The sequence below is a fragment of the Pelophylax lessonae genome (assembly GCF_965119305.1).
Source record: "Pelophylax lessonae genome assembly, chromosome: 11".
NCBI lineage: Eukaryota > Metazoa > Chordata > Amphibia > Anura > Ranidae > Pelophylax > Pelophylax lessonae.
Window position 1 is genome coordinate 12,234,221 of NC_138778.1, and position 22,904 is coordinate 12,257,124.

Here is a 22,904-nt window from a genome sequence, read left to right on the forward strand (position 1 = left end):
CGTGCGACGCTGTACCCAAATAAAATTTATGTCCATTTTCTCCCACAAATAGAGCTTTCTTTTGGTGGTATTTGATTCCCTCTGTGGTTTTTATTTTTTGCACAATAAACAAAAAAATACCAACAAACTAAACAACAAAACAAAAAAAAAAAAAAAACATTTTTATTTAATTTCTGCTATAAAACACATCAAATAAAAAAAAAAAAAAGTAAAAAATCTAATTTATTTATCAGTTTAGGGCAATATATATTCTGCTACGTATTTGATAAAAAAAAAAATCCCAATAGGCGTATATTGATTAATCGTCTACAAATTATGGGATATTTTTATGGAATTTTTATTTATTTAGTTTTTATTATTAATGGTGGCGATCAGCGACTTATAGCGGGATTGCGACGGACAAATCGGACACTAAGTGACACTTTTTGGGGACCAGTGACACGAATACAGTGATAAAAAATATGCACCGTCCCTGTACTGGCAGGGAAAGGGTTAACATCAGGGGCGATCAAGGCGTTGTGTCCCTAGGGCTTACATTTCTCATGATGCTCATGCATTCTGCAGTGTAGTTGAGCGTCATGGGAAATGTATTTTCAAAACATCTGGGGTGCCAAGGTTCGCCATCACTGCCCTAGGGAGTGCTTGCTAACTGTGTGGGGGAGGTGCTTTTACTGTGGGAAGGCAGAGATCTGTGTTCCTGCTTAGCAGAAACACAAGATCTCTATCTTCCCTTCTAACAGAATGGCGATCGGCCTTGTTTACATAGGCAGACCGCTGTTCTGCCTCTGTTTAGAATGTTCAGCGGGTACCGGTGGACAAGCAGGTCCGGCAGACCTGCTGATTGGCTCCCGCTGTGTCCAATCAGACCAGGAAATGCAGAATCACGTACCTGCATAAAATTCTGTGCAGAGAGGATGCCTTGCTGCCGTATAGCTACGGTCAGCAAGCGGTTTATATATACCCAGGGCTTTTTGTTCAGCAGGAACGCGGGGGAACGCAGTTCCGGCACCTCTAGCACTGAATGTATTTTATAGCAAGGAGTGTTGGGGTGTGCCTGAAGGTCTATCGATGCTGGCGGCTGGGGGATCTATTGTCGCTGGTTGGGATCTATCTTTGTGTAGGGGTCTACTGTTGCCAGGTATGTCTATTGTGGCTGGTGGGGGGGTCTTATGTTGCTAGGGGGTAAAATGTTGCTGGGAGAGGTTTATTGTTGCTGGCTGTTGGAGGGTCTATTGATGCTATCTACTGGGGAATCTTTTGTTGCTGATGGGGGTCTATTGTTGCTAGGGTGGTATTTTGTTGTGGGGGGTCTATTGCTGCAGGAGAGTCTATTGTTGCTGGAGGGGGTCTACTGTTGCGACATTCCCACAATAATTCATTATAATCAATACAAATTAAACAAAAGAAAGGGAGCCTCTTTTTTTTTTTTTTAAGATTTCACCACTGAAATCCCTGAGAAAGACAAGAAACCAACATACTTGGGCTTTAATGCCCCAGCAACACAGATCTGGGTCTACTGATAAAACGGTCACGGTCTACACCAGGGTTTTCCAAACTACGGCCCTCCAGCTATTGCGTAACTACACGTCCCATGAGGCATTGTAAAACTCTGACATTCACAGAAATGACCAAGCATGATGGGAATTGTAGTTCCTGAACATATGGAGGGCCATAGTTTGGAGACCCCTGGTCTACACGGAATGAAGCAAACAGCACAATATATTCCTAGTTGGTAATATTCATTGATCCAGTCCAAATACAGATCACAAGGTGGAGGGGCTCGGTGAAGGTGGTGGTAAAGGTGTGGAGGTGTCTGATGGGGTCACACAGCTCATAAAAGGATATCCGCCCAGCTTTATAATCCAGATAGATCCTGAATTTATGGCTGGTAGGCTTGTGAAGAAATTGAAAAGATTTACTTTCATGTATATTTTTATATTCCTTTTTATACCTGTACAAACACCAGGAATCCTTATCGACCCCAATATACGATTTCCTGTCCATACTGGGATAACACAACCCCACTCTCCATCCAATGGAATTACTCGTGTCCACCTCCCAGAAATGCCGCCCTGAAGAAAAACTGCTCTTGCTTAAAACCTGATTGTACTTAAATCTTTTGGGAGTTTCTGGACGATTTAATGATACTGCTGACCAAGATGCAGTTTTCAAATCCCCTGAAATCTGTATATTATTAGCAGCTGTGTTTTCATCAAGTAAAACACCTTCTGGTTGCTGTATACAGATAGAAATATCTTTTATAAAGTCAGATAATTTGTGTAATCTGTCTGTGATAAGATTCTCATAAAAATCACCTTCACTGGGAATCATTGCGTCCATAATATCCTCCTGCTCAGTACAACAGATGTCCTCTCCGTCTGAGTTCTGATCCTCCAGGACGGTCATTGGGTCGGTGGTTTTACACAATTCCTCAATGTGTCTCATCTTCCTGGACATCTCCTCCTTCTGTATCTCCAACTGTTGGATCAGATTGGACACAGATTGTGAGATCTTTTCTGTCTGCATGGAAATTTCACTCAGGACTCTCTTCTCAAGTTCTTCCAGCTCTCTTCTCACATCTCTGAACAGGACAGTGACTCTCTCAGTTACACCGGCTGCTTTATCTTGTACGTCTGTCCTTCGTTCCTCCAGACTCTGAACTTGTTTCTCAGCCCATGCTTTCTTTGAGGTCATCATCTCCAGATCTTTCCTCAACTTCACTTTCTTCTTCTCAGAGGCCTCATCCAGCTTCTCTACCGGGTGTCCTTTGTGTTCTCCCTCGGCAATACAGTATACACAGATACAAGCCCTTTCCTTGGGGCAGTAATATTCCACAATCTTTTTATGGATGGAGCATTTTTTGTTCCCCGGGGAGTTGGTGGGATCAGATAAGACGTGTTCTGGTGACTTGACATGGACGGTCAAATGTTTGCTACACAGAGAACTTTCACAGAGCAGGCAGGATTTTATAGCCGGTACAGGAAAGTCCACACAGTAAGAACAATAAATTCCTGCCTCTTTTTGATCAGGCTGAGAAATAAAAAACATCTCCGCTATGTTACGTAGAGCTCTGGCGCTGTACAGTACAGGTCGCTCCTGGAACTCCGCTCTGCACTCCGGACAGGTATAAAGTCCAGATGCCTCCTGAGTGTCCAACACACGGCCAATACATTCCCGGCAGAAGTTGTGTCCACATTTCAGGTTTACCGGATCCGTATAAATGTTCAGACAGATGGAGCAGCTCAGCTCGTCTCTCAGATTAGCAGATGCCATTGTAGCCTGCAGGAGGAGAAATTAAACCAAATGTTTGTTTAGTTTCTGTTAAACAAGACGCACAGAATAATATACAGGAAGAGTCACCAGAACTTTGCTTGTCCAGCTCACCATTCAAAGAACAGTCCACACACACACACACACTCCAACGTCTCAAATGTTCTAAGATTTCAAACATTGTTTGCAGATCTCTGATCTTGGTTACCTTTGTAGCAGCTCTGGATGAATTTAAGGCCCCTTTCACACTTGTGCGACCTAAGAGCCAGTTCACATTGCCGCGACTTGTCGGTCGACTTGTCAGCCTGACAAGTCGCGCTCCCTCGCGGTCCATTGACCGCTACAGGACCCGTTCTAATAGGAGTGACACAAGTCGCTCCGACTTAGAAAAAGGGTCCTGTACTATTTCGGGGCGACCTCGGAGGGACTTGCATAGACTTCCATTATGTGAAGTCCATGCAAGTCGCTCCAAAGTCGTGGTGCTATGTAATGCACAAGTCGCCCCCGAAGTAGTAAGGAGTCGTGTCGCCTCAGTGTGAACCGGCTCTAAAAGTCACGCAACTTTTTGCCACGATTTTGATTGCACTTGAAGCAATACCTGTGTAATCTTGAGGTCTATGGACCTCAAAATGCATCAAAGTCAGACCAAAGTAGTGCAGGGACTACTTTGAAGTCATTGTGACTTGAAGTCGCAGAGATGCGAATGGTACTCAATGGAATTCATGGAGTACGACTTGTCACGCGACTTTACAGTCCCAAGTCGCAGGACAAGTCACACAAGTGTGAAAGGGGCCTAAAGTGGTTGTTGACATTTGATATAGTCAAGACAATTTTGAAAGCTTAAGACCGCATTCACACTGAAGCGGCACGACTCCTGCACGACTTCGGGGGCGACCTGTGAAGTCCCGTGCACCGCGACTTGCACGGACTTCACATAATGGAAGTCAATGCAAGTTGCCTCCAGGTCGCCCCGAAGTAGTACAGGACCCTTTTTCTAAGTCGGGGTCCTGTAGCAGTCAATGGACCGTGACTTGTCAGGCTGACAAGTCGCCTGACAAGTCACGGCAGTGTGAATGGAGCCTAAATAGAAAAGTCAAATTTATTTATGTTATGAGATCATGGTTTAGCAAACCAACAAAATGTGTATAAAAATATGAGCTGTGAATCTGTACAGCACCATTTGGCTCTTGGTAGCTGAGGGTCCAATGATCATTGTATACTCTGAATAAACCATATACAGATGATGAAGGCTGATTGGCATTGATGTCCTTCCTTGAAAGACCAACATAACATTGTAAAGGCAGAAGTTGATTTTATCTTAATACATTCGGCTAAAAAAAAAAAAAAACTTGTGTGCAGCAGCCCCCCCTAATGTCCCGTACACACTTTCCGATAATCGTACGATAAAACTCGCTTTCGACCTGATCGCACGATAATCTGATCGTTAGTACACAGCTTTCGACAGCCGATCACGACAGTTGGTCCAACAAAATCCGAAGGGACAAACAGGAAAACTTCTGTCGTACGATAGCCCCGCGAACAACAATCGTTTCATCAGTACACCATAAGTCCGCTAAAAATCGATCGCCAAAGACCGCGCATGATCAGAAACACTAAAGGAGCACGGAAAAAGCCTGGCTGCCACTGTTTTGTTTTGCACCATCTGATACGTACGGTTTGTACGCATTGTTGAATTTGTCCCGTTGAATTCAATGTTAGTATCATGCAACAAAATGCGAACGATAACTCATCGGATTATCTGAACGCGTGTACGGGGCATAATACTTACCTGGAGTCCATCTAGGTCCAGCGAAGTTGCAGCAGTGTCTCGGCTGCCCAGGACTCCCCTCCTCATTGGCTGAGCCAGAAGACTTTACAATCACTTTACTACATTCCAAGTTTGTGAACAAGTCTGCAAGTCTCCAATGAAAATTTACCTTAATTATCTCACTGTGGGTCATTCGTTGTCTTCTTCAGAAATCTTTTTTTTTTGCTCAGAGACTCTGCAGAGCTGAATCGTCAACTTCAGTCGCTTCCAATAATGACCCAACTTTCCTCTCTGCAGTCAGGAAAAGTTTGACTTTGTAGTCATGTGACTGCTGTCCCCCCCCACAGAGGGAGCTAAAGCTACAGATAGTTCCAATAAAATCCCTGGGCTGCTTTCTGGTTCCTTCTGATTCTCTCTCAGGTAACAAGCTGCCTGGAGTTACTGGGCAGAAGTGCTGTCACCGGGCAGATTGCAGCCTATCACCAAGCAGAGCTGCCAGTGGATTGGTGATTTAGGTTTTGGAGGGAAAACAGCTGTCCAACCTCTGTGACCTTTGCCCATTTATATGTCCTGTCCCTGTGGGGGTTGTCAGCAGTTACCTCAGGATCTTCCTACAGCTTCATCTGACCACCACATGGCTTTACTCGCCCAACCCCCCAGGTTTTCTTGTTTATTCTTTTATCACAGTCAGACTTTATAGGGTAATGTCACCCTTTGTGGGTGTACACCATCTGTAACATTATGGTTGGTACGGTTACATTTGGTCAGCTTGAGTCTTAAAGTGGAGTTCCACCCTAAAATTATACTCACCTCCATCTTCTCGCTCCGGGTCACCTGAAAAACAAATGGATAATCGCAATTTTTTTATTTTTTTTTTAACTTACCTCGTTTAGAAGAAAATATACTTACCTTACTTCCTCTTCCTCCCCTCGGCGGCCACGGCGATTCGTCACTTCCTGGCTTTGCAATGATTCCTGGGAGCTGAACGTCATCGCTCCCAGGAATCAATGCGCCTGCACCGGCCCCCGACGTCAGTTACGGTGCAGGTGCCATCATACCTTGCAAAACAGCTTCTGGGCATGCCCAGAAGCTGTGCAGGGATGATGCTGCGGCACTGGAAGTGACGGTGGGGCCGGTGCAGTGCATTGTGGGACCGAAGAAGACGGAAGAGGACGCAGAAGAGGATCGCGCTGGCTTCAAGCTGCCCACACCTGAGATGGCAGCGCTGGAGAATACATTTTCAAGGTAAGTATTTCTTCTAAAAGGTAAGTGCAACCCGGGACAGATCAGAGGCTAGCCATTGTGGAATGCACTAGCCCTGACTGTCCCGGGGGTATTTTTATAAAAAAAAAACGTTCACTGAGTGGAACTCCGCTTTAAGTGCTTTGGTTTTATTGGTTGTATTTGTAATTTGGTTTGTCATTTTGAATTTTTAAATAATGGTATTATTAGTGATGTACCAAAATTTTATTGGTTGTATTTGTAATTTGGTTTGTCATTTTGAATTTTTAAATAATGGTATTATTAGTGATGTACCAAAATTTCTTCCGCCGAAAATTATTGGCCGAAAATATGGTTATCGCCATCTTGCCGATAGAAAAACAAAAAATGCAGATAATGGCTGTCGAAAATGCGCAACTTTGCTGCAATTTTGCCACCATTTTGCTGCCCTTGTGTGACTCAAACTGCATGAAAAACTTAACAAGGGTGCGTTTTTTTATGCCTTTCAATGGGGAGGTGTGTTTTTGGTGTGGCTTTTTTACCTGACCAAAAATGCAGCAGGCAGGATTTTTAAAGCCCCGTACACACGATCAGATTATCGAACGATCTGTCGTCCGTTTTTTGTGGCATGCTAGTCTGATGTGGAAAGTGAAGAGGTTATTTTCATACGAATTTTCCCGTACGACAGAATTCTACTTCAGAAGGGATGTCATGTGTTGGGTTGCTTTCTGTGTTCTTTCGTCTCTGAGCATGCCTAGTCTTGCTCTTAAGATTTTTTTCCGTCGAAATCTGTACTAATGAGACAAAAATCTGACATTGATATTACGGATGATAAAAATTATATAGCCTGCACATCAGGATTTTGTCAGCCTAAAAGTCGGAGTTGGCTGTCGAAAGCACCATACTAACAATCCAAAAATCGGCAGATTGGTCGTCGGACGAATTTTCCCATCAGATTTTCTTATCGTGTGTACGGGCCTAACAGCCCATTCAGACTGGCGCGACAGGACTTTGTGGGGCGACCTGTGAAGTCGTGGTGCACAGCGTGCACCGCGACTTTGGCGCAACTTGCACGGACTTCCTATAATTGAAGTCAATGCAAGTCGCCTCCAGGTCGCCCCAAAGTAGTACAAGACCCTTTTTCTAAGTCGGAGCGACTTGTGTCGCTCCTATTAGAACGGGTCCTGTACTACTCAATGGCGAGCAACCGACCGCGACTTGTCAGGCGACCAAGTCGCCTGACAAGTCGCGCTAGTCTGAATGGACTCTTAACACTGCAACTGACCAGGGTGAAGACATTCATAGAATATTCATTTAAATTCATGATATTAATTATATACATCCCGCCTGGCTATCATTCTGCTATAGGCCGAGCGGGATGTGGTCAATTAATATCATGAATTTAAATGAATATTCTATGAATGTCTTCACCCTGGTCAGTTGCGGTGTTAAAAATCCTGCCTGCTGCATCCACTGTTCCACTATCGTGGGATTCGCTAGTGTGGTGTGTCGCTCTGACACACCGCATCTCCAATCTCAGTTAGGAGTCTGTGACGTAGGCCCTTTAGCTGTGTCCAAGCTGATCACAGGAAGTGCCAATAATAGTAGCTGACAGGGTGCATGTAATGGAAAGCCGATAAGCGGCCCTCCTGCCAGGAGGGGTCTGCGCTGATAAGTAGGTCTGGTCTCAAAATACCAACCAACTCGTTCTCTTCGTTCCTCCCAGGACCACCTGCTCTCAAGCTCCCTTGTAACCTCTTCCCATGCTCGCCTCCAGGACTTCTCCCGAGCCTCTCCCATCCTCTGGAATGCTCTACCCCAATCTGTCTGACTATCTCCTACTTTGTCCACTTTCAGACGATCCTTGCTTGAGGTCATTGAGTGTCACACACACACACACAAATGGGACCTTTAATATAACGGGATCATACAACTGCACCTCCAGTAATCTTGTGTACCTCATCCAATGCAAAAGATGTAGCAAAGGATCTTATGTAGGCGAAACAGGACAGAAGTTGCAAGCGAGGATGAATTTGCACAGACATACCATCAAAGAACATATAGAAGATAGTTTCTGCACACCTGTGGGACATCATTTTTCACAACCGGACCACACTATAGAAGACCTCAATGTTTTAGTTCTTAAAGGGAATTTCAGAACTATCCAGGAAAGGAAAACTTTTGAATTAAGAATGATATTTCTTTTTGACACTAAACATAACGGCTTAAACTTAGACATGGGTTTCCTTACTCATTATCCTACAGTTTTATGACCCCCTCTGTGACTATCCCCCCCACCTTCCCCCGTCTTCAGCTCTCCCTCTATCTTACATTTTGTGAATCAGTACTGCTTGGATCTTGATGAAGGGGACATACCCCGAAAGCTTGTCCTGAAAAATTGTATGTTAGTGCAAATAAAAAAAGTATCACGGACATTACTCAATTGTCTCAGACGATCCTTGAAAACATATCTCTTTAGAGAAACCTATCGGGCAACCACCTAACAACTGTACTTTTATTTTTCTCCATTAGCCCATCACCCACAGTTATTACCTCTTGTATCTCTTGACCCTCATTCTTAGATTGTAAGCTCTGACAAGCAGGGTCCTCTGATTCCTACTGTATTTAAGTATATTGTACTTGTACTGTCTACCCTCAAATTGTAAAGCGCTGAGTAAACTGTCGGCGCTATATAAATCCTATATAATAATAAGTAAGCGCATTGATTATCAGTGCAACCCCATCAGTGGTGCCCACCATGAAGCCCACAAACGCCTACTTGGGAAGCCAATCAGTGCCATCTATCAGTGCTGCCTCATCAGTGCCAACTCATCAGTGCTGCAGAAAACGTAAAAAAAAAAATATTTTTTCGAAATTTTGGTCTTTTTCTATTTGTTTAGCAAAAAAATAAAAAACCCAGTGGTGATCAAATACTAGCAAAAGAAAGCCATTTGTGGGAAATAAATTATAAAAATGTCATTTGGGTACAGTGTTGCATGACCGCACAATTGTCATTCAAAGTGTGACAGCGCTGAAAAGTGAAAATTGGCCTGGGCAGGAAGGGGGTGAATGTGTCTGTTATTGAAGTGGTTTTAAAAAGTTAAAAAGTAATACAATTATATATAAAAATAATTAAAAAAATAAAAAAAAATGTAAAAAAAATAATTTTGGTTTCGGCCAAGTGAATCCTGAATTTTCGGTTTCGGCACCAGAGTTTTGGTGCACCACTAGTTATTAACATTTCTAAACCCAATAAAGGATCCGCGTCCTAATTTTTCTGGTTTGTGTGTTTATATTATAGTATTATGTATTTGGGTATGGGGAGGGGGCATGGGGGTGTACAATCCCAGGCTGTTGGTGTTAAAGCGGAGCTCCGGCCACAAAATCGACATAATCGATTTTGGGCCATCCGCTTGCTCTTGGTCACCTGAAAAACAAATGGATAGTTACGATTTTTTTTTCGTTTACTTACCTTGTTATTGAAGAAATTATACTCACCTTTCTTCCACTTCCTCCCTCTGTGGCCTCGGCCCGCGCCGTCACTTCCTCTTTGCATTGATTCCTGGGAGCTGAACGTCATCGCTCCCAGGAATCAATGCGCCTGCACCGGCCCCGCTCGTCACTTTCGGTGCGGGCTCCTCATTCCCTGCTTAACAGCTTCTGGGCATGCCCAGAAGCTGTGGAGGGATGACGCGCCCGCACCGGAAGTGACGAGCGGGGCCGGTGCAGGCGCATTGATTCCTGGGAGCGATGACGTTCAGCTCCCAGGAATCAATGCAAAGAGGAAGTGACGGCGCGGGCCGGGGCAGGCGCATTCTGGGAGAAGAGGACACGGAAGAGGAGGCAGAAGAGGATGCGCTGGCTTCAGCTGCCCACATTCGAGATGGCAGTGCTGGAGAAGAAATTTTCAAGGTAAGTATTTCTTCTAAAAGGTAAGTGCGACCCGGGACAGTACAGAGGCTATCTATTGTGGAATGTACTAGCCCTGACTGTCCCGGGGGTATTTTTAGGTAAAATTCACCCCCGTGGCCGGAACTCTGATTTAATTCAGTGAGCCAAGTTTATAAAAACAAAATGGCTCCAGATCGTAGATATAGAAGGAGCAGGATATGTGACGGGTTTGGAGGGTAAATAGTGAATGACAGGAGTGCCGTCTATGAACAGTGAGAAGAATACAGTCCAGGGAACCATTGGGGGGGTCCGGGGGGGGGGGGCGCTAGGGGCGGATGACAGGTATTGTCAAACTGAATGGGTCGAGCTGTCATATGGTGGGACCGAAGGGTGTAGAATGACAGATTTCCCTGATTTCCAGCAAGTCGATGAATAACTGAAAGTAAGACCCCTCATTCACATGGGGGCAGTAAAAATAGGCTATTGAGGTTTTATCGCGCCCTTGGCCATCCACCAAAGAGATAGCATGTACACATGCCATGGCTAAATTGATACCCCCACCATATCTGGGCTGGGGGGGGGGGGGGCAGTCCTGCTACCTATGGTTAATTCAGTGAATAGGGCCACACAGTAACTGCTTTGGCACAGTATTTTTCTACTAAATCCCCATTTGACTAAAAAACAAAAAAAAAAAAAGGCCATTCAGGAGGCAGCAGTATGCCACTGCTCTACCACCCTCTGAAAAGCAGTCAACCGTGGATCACTTTTCAGAGTGTTGGCAAGGGTTTCTTGCACAACAGCTAGATGCCTCGTGTGCAAGAGAACTGGCAGCAGCGTGACAGAAAGAGAAACGAAAGCAGCACTGTAGCTGTCGATTAAACTAGGGAGCAGAGACAGCAAGAAAAGTGCACTCACCATACACGTTACAATCTGACCATACAATCTTTGTACAATCAACTTTAGATTTACCAAAACTATGCAATATAAAGGACCTACCTAAACTATTCAATCCGTTTGTAGCCAATCAGTTTGGCTTTTGCACAGAGTATTTGTTAGTAGATTGTATGGAGATTGTACAATCGGATTGTAACATGTGTGGTTACAGTAAGATTAGAAGGAGCTATATATTGTGATCATGAACACACCCTTCCACCATATAGGAAAACTGCACCCCAGACATGTGCCCCTCCTGCCCTCCCCCCTGCCCTTAATATCTATCTTGCTGTCTCCCAGTACACAGACTGCCTCCCTCCACCACCTCACCCTATATGCCCGTCAATGTCACAGACTATTTACCTGGCTGTATAAATCTCCCCCCTCACATGGTTCAAAAGCTGCATAGCTGGAAGATGGCAGAATGGGGGTGTTACAGCAGGCATAGCTGTGTAGGAGAGAACGGGATGGAGCAGCTGCAGCAGCGCTAGTCTAGGGTAGAATTGAGGAGGGTTATAACCCCTGTCAGATTATTTTTTTTTTTATGCCATCTATGTCCAATTGGGGAGATTTTTCTTCACTTCCTGTCCCATAGCCACAACAGGAATTTGAATCCAAATGAAGGGGAATCCCCAGTTAGACTAAAGTGCGATACACACTAGTGGAAAATCTGCCGAAAATTCCCATCCGCGGTAAAACCGTACGATTTTCGGTTAGTGTGTACACAACTTTCAGCAGCTGATGCCGACATTTTCAACGAAAAAAAACGGAGGGACAAACACCAAAATTTTTATCGTCCGTCCCCAGACGACCAATTTTCATTTAATGTGTATGCATAACGTCCGCGAAAAATCGGAATACGAAAGACCGCTCATGATCTGAAGTTGCTGACGACCCGGAAGTCTAGGAACAAATAATCCAAAAAAAAGATCGGACGAGAAATTTTGTGAACATTTATGCACTGTCAACTAAAAACGGTTATGAACGCTGAGCAAGAGAGAGGAAAATCAGAGGATATTTCATCCGATTTCCATCAAGTGTGTACGGGCCTTAAGGTACCATGGTGGCTGGGGGGAAGGGCTGTAAAAACAGTCTGTACTGACTATATAATGAACAAAGTGCCAAGTGAAACAAAGTCCTTAATCTGAAGTGGGGTAGATTTATGCAAAGTGAAACAAAGTCCTTAATACAACAATAATTAAGAAGTGCCGTAGATTATTGAACGTGCTCAAGCTGTGCAGAAAATCGCAGATCTTTGTGCTTCACTCCTGTGACGATCCCGGGTATCAGATCCCTGCCCTTCTCCCTAACTCGTGACAAAGGATCAGCCAATCTCACACCCTGCCGTCACTTACGTAACAATGTCACTCTCAGCTGCAGAGGAGGGTTTACTTCCTCTTTAAGAGCTTAGGGGCAAGGTTAACACTTTTCAAAATAAAGTTTAATAACAAAAAGGTCAAAATTGGTGCAAATAAAATATTTACAGAAAAATGATGTTTCGAAGAAATGGAGACACAATTCAGCAATTAGAAAAATAAGGTAGAATTGAGAAGTAAGAATACTTGCATTCAATGTCCTTGGGTTATCAGAGTTCAGAGTTCGATAACTGAGCCAGTTGTGATCGGTTCTCAAACTTGATAGATTTTTCCTCTAGATGTTACCATGAGAACTGTATAACTGAGTTTGAGCCAGCTTTTTCTCTAGAATCAAAGGGGCGTTGCCTGACACCCCTGACCAATTAAAACAGAGTGGCAATGGGCTGTCCTGGGGGTTTATGACAATATCAAGACCTCCCTTTTGGACAGATTCATATCTCAAAATATGTATTGGTTACCTTCTTTAAACTGCTAGTTTATCATTCAGCATGTAATTTGGCATCAAGTGATACCAAATTCTGATAACATTATAACACAGGGAATATCTTATCACTATCTTCAATTCTATACGTGATAGGGCGGTCATGCATGGTCTTAATTTGATCAGTATGACATTTCTCATCCAAATATATACTTATTGTTAATGTGTCATGTTCCTGTCTGCATTTATGAATTGTGTGTGTATCTGTTTTTTAATGAACAGAGCTGCTGCTGATTGCTATTTACGACTCCCATTAGTTCTGGTTCTCCCTAATGGATTTGTTCAAGTTTTACGACAGGCCTGGACGGAAGAACTGCCAGGATTCAATTAAGATAAGGCTTTTTTGAAGTGTTAAGCCCCTGCATTCCTTGAGTTAATTGAGGAAGGGGGGGGGGAACAATATCACTGAGTATATATGGTATGCCATACTGTCATGGCCGCTCGGAACAAAATGATTGCTTGCAAAAGCTTTTAGTATATCCAGTCCAGAATATCATTACAACTCTGTGCTCCCCTCTTGTGTCCCCACTCACCGGACAACTAGAAGGGATGAGCTCAATAGCAAAACCAGCAACATGTAAGGTATCTGTATAGTTCTTCCTGATGTAACTCCGGGTCACCTGGGCTGCAGAACCTCTTTACACCAATGGCTCCTATAAAAGGTGAAAACATGAAAGAGAACGCTCCATAGTGTAGTATATTTAAAATATTTATTTAAAAAAATATCCACTTACACAGTTTAAAATACAAAAAAATGCTTCCTCTATTCGTGGTGGACGCTGATTCCGTTTGCGTTCCAACCACCGGAAACCGGATGTGACGCTAGATGTACGGGATGTCAGCTTTACGCGTTTAGCTCCTCCTACTGGGTGTCTTCTGAAGGTTATACGTATGTCTGGCTTTTATTTAGTCTGCTCCTCCTCTTCCACCCATTATGTTAATTATTGCTACGAACTTTCATATACATCCAGCGGAAGTTTACCGACCGCCATATTGGTCCTCCAACATGCCGGAAATTACTCGGTCGCCATGTTACTACTCTATCCCATATCTTTACATCCCTGCCCATCTCATAAAATATGTACACATGTTTCAATAGCTATAGCATGCACAATAACTCTCCTACTTGTCGGACTATGTGTGTGTATATATACAGTCAGGTCCATAAATATTGGGACATCGACACAACTCTAATCTTTTTGGCTCTATACACCACCACAATGGATTTGAAATGAAACAAAGATGTGGTTTGACTGCAGACTTTCAGCTTTAATTTGAGGGTATTTACATCCAAATCAGGTGAACGGTGTAGGAATTACAACAGTTTGTATATGTGCCTCCCACTTTTTAAGGGACCAAAAGTAATGGGACAAATGGCTGCTCAGTTGTTCCATGGCCAGGTGTGTGTTATTCCCTCATTATCCCATTTACAAGGAGCAGATAAAAGGTCCAGAGTTTTTTTTCAAGTGTGCTATTTGCATTTGGAATCTGCTACTGTCAACTCTCAATATGAGATCCAAAGAGCTGTCACTATCAGTGAAGCAAGCCATAATTAGGCTGAAAAAACAAAACAAAAAAAACCCATCAGAGAGATAGCAAGAACAATAGGTGTGGCCAAATCAACTGTTTGGAACATCCTTAAAAAGAAAGAATGCACCGGTGAGCTCAGCAACACCAAAAGACCCGGAAGACCACAAAAAGCAATTGTGGTGGATAGGGATGCACCGAAATTTCGGCCACCGAAATTTTCGGCCGAAAATGGGCTTATCCCATTTCGGCCGAAAATGGGCTTATCCCATTTCGGCCGAAAATGGGTTAAAAATGCCGAAATTAATGGCCGCCATGAGGAAGGAGGAGGGCGCAGCGCAGGTTTGAAAAGTCCTGCCTCTGGCCGGCCGCCCGCCTCCCTGTGATGTCCCTACAACTACGATGTGTATGAATGAACTGACACACCGGGCGGGACGGTGGGCGAGCGGCCGCTAATAGCTATAACTATGTGAGCGCTTCACTTCCCTGTCATGCGGGTATCTCCGCTGACAGGGAAGTGAGGCGCTCACATAGTTATAGCTATTAGTGGCGGCTCGTCCGCCCTCCCACCCTGTGTGTCAGTTCATTCATGCACAGATCGTAGTAGTAGTGACATCACCGGGAGGAGGGCCGCCAGCCAGAGGCAGGTCTTTTGAATGAAGTACACCGGAGAAGCAGAGTGACAGTAAGGACGCTGAGGCAGGGGGGGTGACGCTGAGGCGGGGGGGGGCTGAGGCAGGGGGGGGGAAGCTGAGGCAGTGGGGGGGGGAGCTGAGGCAAGCTTACCATTGGTATTAGTATTATGCAGCATGAGGGGGTTAATGTATTGCCACTGCTGGTCACTGATGCATTAGTGACTGACCAGTGGCAGTTAATTAACCCCTTTGTGCTGCATTAGTGCAACCAGGATCAATGCAACCAGTGTTAATTAACACTGATACTGGTTGCACTAATGCAGCACAAAGGGGTTAATTAACTGCCACTGGTCGGTCACTAATGCATCAGTGACCAGCAGTGGCAATACATTAACCCCCTCATGCTGCATAATACTAATACCATTGGTAATTAAATTAACCACTTGCCAACCCGTCACAGTACATATACTGTGACAGGGTGGCAGCGACAGGTGTACGTCGCTGCCTGTTTTTGGTGTATGCCCCTCTTCTATCTATTTTAAAATTATTTGTGGGAAAAAGTAATTTTCGGTTTCGGTTTTCGGCCAAGGGCATCCTGCATTTTCGGTTTCGGACCAGAATTTTCAATTCGGTGCATCCCTAGTGGTGGATGAATTCTTTCCCTGGTGAAGAAAACACCCTTCACAACAGTTGGCCAGATCAAGAACGCTCTCCAGGAGGTAGGTGTATGTGTGTCAGATCAAGAACACTCTCCAGGAGGTAGGTGTATGTGTGTCAAAGTCAACAATCAAGAGAAGACTTCATCAGAGTGAATACAGAGGGTTCACCACAAGATGTAAACCATTGGTGAGCCTCAAAAACAGGAAGGCCAGATTAGAGTTTGTCAAACAACATAAAAAAAAGCCTTCACAGTTCTGGAACAACATCCTATGGACAGGTGAGACCAAGATCAACTTTTACCAGAGTGATGGGAAGACAAGTGTATGGAGAAGGAAAAGAACTGCTCATGATCCAAAGCATACCACCTCATCAGGGAACTATGGTGGTGGTAGTGTCCTGGTGTGGGCATGTATGGCTACCAATGGAACTGGTTCTCTTGTATTTATTGATGATGTGACTGCTGACAAAAGCAGCAGGATGAATTCTGAAGGGTTTTGGGCAATATTATCTGCTCATATTCAGCCAAATGCTTCAGAACTCATTGGACGGCGCTTCACAGTGCAGATGGACAATGACCCGAAGCATACTGCGAAAGCAACCAAAGAGATTTTTAAGGGAAAGAAGTGGAATGTTATGCAATGGCCAAGTCAATCACCTGACCTGAATCCGATTGAGCATGCATTTTACTTGCTGAAGACAACACTGAAGGGAAAATGCCCCAAGAACAAGCAGGAACTGAAGACAGTTGCAGTAGAGGCCTGGCAGAGCATCACCAGGGATGAAACCCAGAGTCTGGTGATGTCTATGCGTTCCAGACTTCAGGCTGTAATTAACTGCAAAGGATTTGCAACCAAGTATTAAAAAGTGAAAGTTTGATTTATGATTGTTAATCTGTCCCGTTAATTTTGGGACCTTAAAAAGTGGGAGGCACATATACAAACTGTTGTAATTCCTACACCGTTCACCTGATTTGGATGTAAATACTCTCAAATTAAAGCTGAAAGTCTGCAGTTAAAGCACATCTTGTTTGTTTCATTTCAAATCCATTGTGGTGGTGTACAGAGCCAAAAAAATTAGAATGGTGTCGATGTCCCAATATTTATGGACCTGACTGTATATCAAACTGTAATGGTATAAATACAGTTACATCTGTGTGTACATAGTTATTCCCCGTGGTAAATACACAAGGGCTGGTACCAAATGCATATAAATAACTAAATTATACTTATAACAACATACCACAATATATATGTAAAACTTAATAACATTTAATACGTAATGTGCTAATATTGTGTGAGTGTACCTAAATACCAACCAATAATTTGCTTGGGTTTGTGATGCAGTATGTTAACGTAAAATCCCCCTTGGGATTAGAAAAAAAAAAAAAAACAGGCTTTCAGGAGGCAGCAGTACCACCAGCTCCACTGGTCAGCACTCTGGATCCTCTGCAGCCCAGCTCCACTCCTGATCCCTAGGCGGACCGCCTGGACCACCTTCCTCACTCTGCAGGAGGAGAGACAGCCGTCCGCCTCCTCCTCGGACTTTGCTCCCGCCAAAAGACACCCTGTCACATGCTCCCGCCCTATTTATGTCCAATCCCAGGATGGATTGCAGGAATGCCATCCCACTGGAACTGACATAACACAGAGTGTGCCACTGGCTAGGTTTCCTCCACTGTCCAATGAGCTCCCTCATTGGCTGCAGTGGGGACACTCCCTCAGACGCAGTGAACCACACCTAGAAACATGTGACAGGCCAAACTAATAGATCAGCTCCCCTGATAAGCAGCAGGAGCAAAATAGAGGCTTTTACCTAGCACCTGTCTAGGAGGGTGCTACATACAAAACATGAAGATGGCCTTACATCTGGGAATTTCCAGTCAATTTCAACCACCTCTGAGTAAATAGGAATCAAAAATAGGATCGGAAGTAAACTCCAGAACCAAAGGATCTTCAAGTAAAAAATGATTATTTTATATGTATATATTTTCTGTGTGTAGTATGTGTCGATGTGTTCTTATCATGTTCCCCCCCCCCTACCTGAAGGCACCCGGTATTTGTGCTGGCCATGGTAACAAAAGAAGCAGCAGTGGAATGCTGGCAAAATAAGTATCTTGGGGTTGGTGGGTTGGGTAGGGGCCACCATACAGGTTACAATCTGACCATACAATCTTTGTACAGTCAGCTGTAGATTTACCAAAACCATGTAATATGAGGACCTAGCTAATCTAACTCACTCTAATCACTACATAGTTTATGGTGGATCTAAAAAGAAGATTGGAATGTGTGTGGGGAGCTTAACACAAACACTGCCATTTGCACCGAATAGGATGTCAGAGCAGAATGGGATCCACCATAGACTGTTAAACCAGCCATAGATGGATGGAATCTTATACAGTTCAGCAGGAGCTGGCCTAGATTCAATCCATCTATGCACAGGCTGGTTGTACTGAAGTTCATCAATTAATTGGCTTTAGTACAACCAGCCTGTTGGATTTTTTTTTGCATGCGATCACTACTGGTGGTTATAGCCACCAGTAGTGACCATTGTGCTCTGCTGGGAGCGAAGTCTCTCTGCCAGCAGAATAAAATAATGCTGCAGGAGGGGTTACTGACTGTGTTGATGGAGGAAATCTAGCAATTTTCTTTTCATTACACTATGGTGAAAATTGTATAATCTATGGCCTGTATTATTTGAATACAATTCCATTCTCTTTCCTGAACATACCATTGAAGGGTCACCATTATAAGGAATGTACCAATAAAACAGAAAAAAAGTCACCAGATACTGGACACATCAGTACACACTGGCCAAATATACAGTCATTAACATCTGGTTTATGTTAAGATCTGGCTTTTAGCTTCCTACTGACATAACTGCACTGAAGCTCAATTCACACTTGTATGATGCCAAAGTTGCGCCACCTTTGAAATGAAACTTTGGATGGGTGCAACTTGGATACGACTTTGGCTTTGACCAGTGATAATGGAAAACTGTTGCATTATTTAACATTCAGGTACAACTTTCATGCAACTTCTAAGGGTTAACATTGAAGTCTGTGGCCCTCAAGTTGCATGAAAGTCGGACCAAAATTCCTCCCCCGAAGCAAGGATTAGATATCAGGGCTATTACTCTGACTCGTTCCCAATCTCTAAGGGGACGAGACAGGGGTGTCCCCTTTCTCCTCTTATTTTCGCGATCGCGATTGAGACTCTCGCCCTTGCACTCAGATCCAATCCAGACATCAAGGGGGTCACATGTGGCACCCAAGAACATAAATGTGCGTTATTTGCAGACGACCTGCTTCTATTCGTCACTTCACCTTCCGTTTCCCTTCCTAATATCTGCAAAACACTGGAGGACTTTGCGAAAGTTTCAGGCCTTCGGGTTAACTTAACGAAATCATCCATCCTGAATATTTCAGTTAAAAGGGAGGAGGCCCAACGCCTACAATCCTCCTTCGAGTTCCTCTGGAATAATTCCCATATCAGATATCTAGGGGTTAATCTTACAGCCAAGTTCGAGGATCTACACAAAGCAAATTACCCAGCTGTCTACCAATCCCTACGTGGAGAACTACAGAGTTGGTCTCTCTATCGCTTATCATGGCTAGGCAGAATTAATGCCATTAAGATGAACCTGCTTCCTAGACTACTATACCTATTTAGGGCTCTCCCAATTCACCTCCTCAGGGAACCATTGCACAAGTTTCAAAATGCGGTAATCGATTTTATTTGGGGGGGCATGGGTCATAGACTCTCCCGCAAGGTTTTATACACTCATAGACGAAGGGGGGGGTTGGGAGTCCCCAACCTGTGGCTCTACTATCGTGCAGCACGACTAGCTCAGCTCTCTGTGGTTTACTCTAGATTTGAAAAACCAGACTGGATACAAATCGAGAGACAGGCAGTCCCCTCATACACTCTGGATTTCCTTCTCTGGAGTCCGCCCAGACTCAGACCTCCCATACTGTCCCCAGTATTGTCCTCTTCCTTCGCTTTGTGGGATAGGCTACGGCAGTCCTCCTCTCTTACTTCCCGTATGAGACCACTTTCACACTTATTCCATAACCCGGCCTTCCAACCCGGTATGGACATCAAGGCCTTTCAATGGTGGCTGGATAAGGGAATTTATCGTATAGGACACTTTTTCACTCCCAAGGGCCCCTTCACACTTAAATATTGCTCTGACAAGCTCAAAATGCCACTATCGGAAAAGTATAGATTTCTGCAAATCTCTCACTTTGTTGCAACCATTTCGAAAGATGAGACACCCCCCTTCTCCTTCACAAGCTATGAGGTATGGTGCTGTAACTCTGCAGAGCAGAGAGGGGGCATCTCAATAATCTATCAGTCACTGATATCCGATCAAGAGAAGCTTCCATATATGCAGGCTTGCGAAAGGGACCTGGCATTCACCTGGGACATGGAGGAATGGAGTAGAGCTGGCTTTCGCTCCTTTCAGGGGATCGGAAGTGTTCCTTTAATGGAAGCGGGATTAAAAGTAATGACCCGATGGTATCTTGTACCAGTTAAACTTCACAAGATGTATCCCTCTTCCTCACCTTTATGCTTCAGGGGATGTCAGATGCCTGGTACTATGCTACATGTTTGGTGGGAGTGTCCTAGACTAAGAGGCACGTGGAACAGAATTTTTCACATGATATACAAAGTTACCGGTCACAGGCTTCCCACCACTGCCCCTGTTGCTCTTCTGCATTCGAGGCTCCCTGGCATTCCGAAATACACCCAAACATTAGTTCGCTATATTCTACTGGGTGCAAAACTCTCCATTGCGGGGTCCTGGAAATTATCCAGGGTCTCCATCAGGAAGATACGAAATAAAATCACCTGGATAATGACCCAAGAAAGGATGGTCAGTGTCCTGACCAATACGGTACCCAGATTTGAATTAATCTGGGAGTCCTGGGCCAAATATGTAGGTATCTCACTGGTACCTGGAGTGACCTTGAATTAGATTACCTAATTGTCTTCTCCTGGGGATTGGCTGTACCCTCTTCTTTCTGTCCTATTCTCTTCTCTTTTCTCTTTCCCTTCCTTCTCTACCCCTGATCCTCTCCTAACTAGTACTTCTCTGGGCCAGTGGCCCCTCTTCCATGTTATTGGGAGGTAACTACTTTTTATTACGTTAAGTTTGTTGGGGGAGATAGCACTCTAGTTAGCTGTCGAACTGTACAAGGTGTATTCTGCTTTTGCCTGTGCTATTTTTTTCTTTTTACCGTGTTCAAATTAGCCCCCCTGCTGGGAAGAGAGCTGGCAGACAGGTATGCTATTCTTGAGGCCGTACTGTTACTTTTAAATGTACTTTTCCTGTTTTCTCATTGGCCATTACATTTCTAGTGTTTTCTGTACTGCTTTGCTCTTGGGAATGTTGCCGTATGGACTGAAAACCTTCATTCTTTTGATTGCCTTGTTCTATTATTATTGCTATTTCTCCAAGATATGTTACTTTCTCAACATTTCATTATTGTATTTTGATGCCATGTTCACTTGTTATTCTTGAATAAAAATTATTGAAAGAAAGTCGGACCAAAATATTGCATGAACTACTATGAAGTCGCTGCAACTTTAACCACTTGCCGTCTGCTCACTTGAGTACTACTGCGGCAGAGTGGTTCGTTATCGTCTGGCGACGTAAACCTACGTCGCCAGACACTCCCCTTTCTCGGCGGGAGGCTCGCTCCCGCTGTATTCAGTCACAGCGGGAGTCGGGCCAGGGGAGGAGCACCGGCGATTGCCGCTGCTCTTCCCCGATCGTCGGGGATCTAGTGTGGAGATCCGCCTGCTTGTGTAAACACAAGCGGGCGGATCTCCTAAGTGATAGACAGTGACATATTGCAGGATTCAGCATAGCTGAACCCTGGATCTGTCCCTGTGTCACTCAGTCACCCTTCCCCCACACACGTTAGTAAGCACCAGGCATACATTAACCCCTCCCTCTCCAATAAAATTAACCCCTTCCCTGCCAGGGTCATTTTTACAGTAACAGTGCATATATATAGCACTGATTACTGCAGTAATGTCACTGGTACCCCCAAAAGTGTCAAAAATGTCAGTCAAGGGTCCGATCTGTCCGCCGCAATGTCGCAGTCCCGCAAAAAAAAAAAATCGCAGATCGCCGCCATTACTCGTTAAAAAAAAAACCACCAAAAATGACAGAAATCTTTCCCTTAGTTAGTAAACGCAATAACTTTTGCGCAAACCAATCAAAATACGCTTATTGTTGTGATTTTTTTTACCAAACATAGGTAGCAGAAAACAAATTGGCCAAAAATGTAAAAAAAATTTAGATTTTTACATTTTTTTTGGGGGGAATTTCATATAAAAAATGTGAAAAATATTGTTATTTTTTCAAAATTTACGCTCTTTTTTTGTTTATAGCTCAAAAAGTAAAAATCGCACAGGTGATCAAATACCACCAAACGAAAGCTCTGTTTGTGGGAAAAAAAGGACATAAATTTTGTTTGGGTATGGCATCGCACGACCGCGCAATTGTCAGTTAAAGTCGCACAGTCCCGAATTGCAAAAAGTGGCCCAGACGTAAGACAGCGAAATCCTCCCGTGGTAAAGTGGTTAAAGCGGAGTTCCGGCTTGAAAAAAGAAAATTTAGATAAAAATACCCCCGGGACAGTCAGGGCTAGTGCATTTCAGAATGGATAGCCTCTGAACTGTCCCAGGTTGCACTTACCTTTTAGAAGAAATACTTACCTTGAAAATGTCTTGTCCAGCGCTGCCATCTCAGGTGTGGGCAGCTGAAGCCAGGGCATCCTCTTCGGGGCCCTCTTTGGTCCCAGAATGCCCTGCACCGGCCCCACTCGTCAGTTCCGGCGCAGGCGCGTCATCCCTACACAGCTTCTGGGCATGCCCTGGGCATTGACTCCTGGGGGCAATGACGTTCAGCTCCCAGGAGTCAACGCAAGAAGGAAGCGGGTCGTGGTCGCAGAGGGAGGAAGAGGAAGTAAGTATATTTTCTTTAACCACTTACCGCATATCGACGTACCCATACGTCGGGTAACTTTGCGGGGTTATACCGGGATGATGCCTCTAGCTAGAGGCATCATCCCGGTACCGTGGTTTGAAGCCGACGGCTTTCCATCGGTAACGACCGATGCGGCTCGGGAG

The 22,904-nt window shown here is 44.4% G+C and overlaps 1 protein-coding gene across 1 annotated transcript in view; it reads right to left on the reverse strand.

Annotated features, from left to right (window-relative positions):
- Positions 1-1,697: 1,697 nt before the first annotated feature.
- LOC309566993 (E3 ubiquitin-protein ligase Midline-1-like) overlaps positions 1,698-22,904 on the reverse strand; it is a gene marked incomplete at its 5' end in the record, with an annotated part of 30,350 nt that continues 9,143 nt past the window's right edge. Inside the window, one exon of the mRNA XM_082272312.1 lies at positions 1,698-3,287. Within this exon, the coding sequence (XP_082128438.1) occupies positions 1,726-3,287 (1,562 nt within the window). The 3' untranslated portion in view covers positions 1,698-1,725. The remainder of the gene's footprint in view (positions 3,288-22,904) is intronic.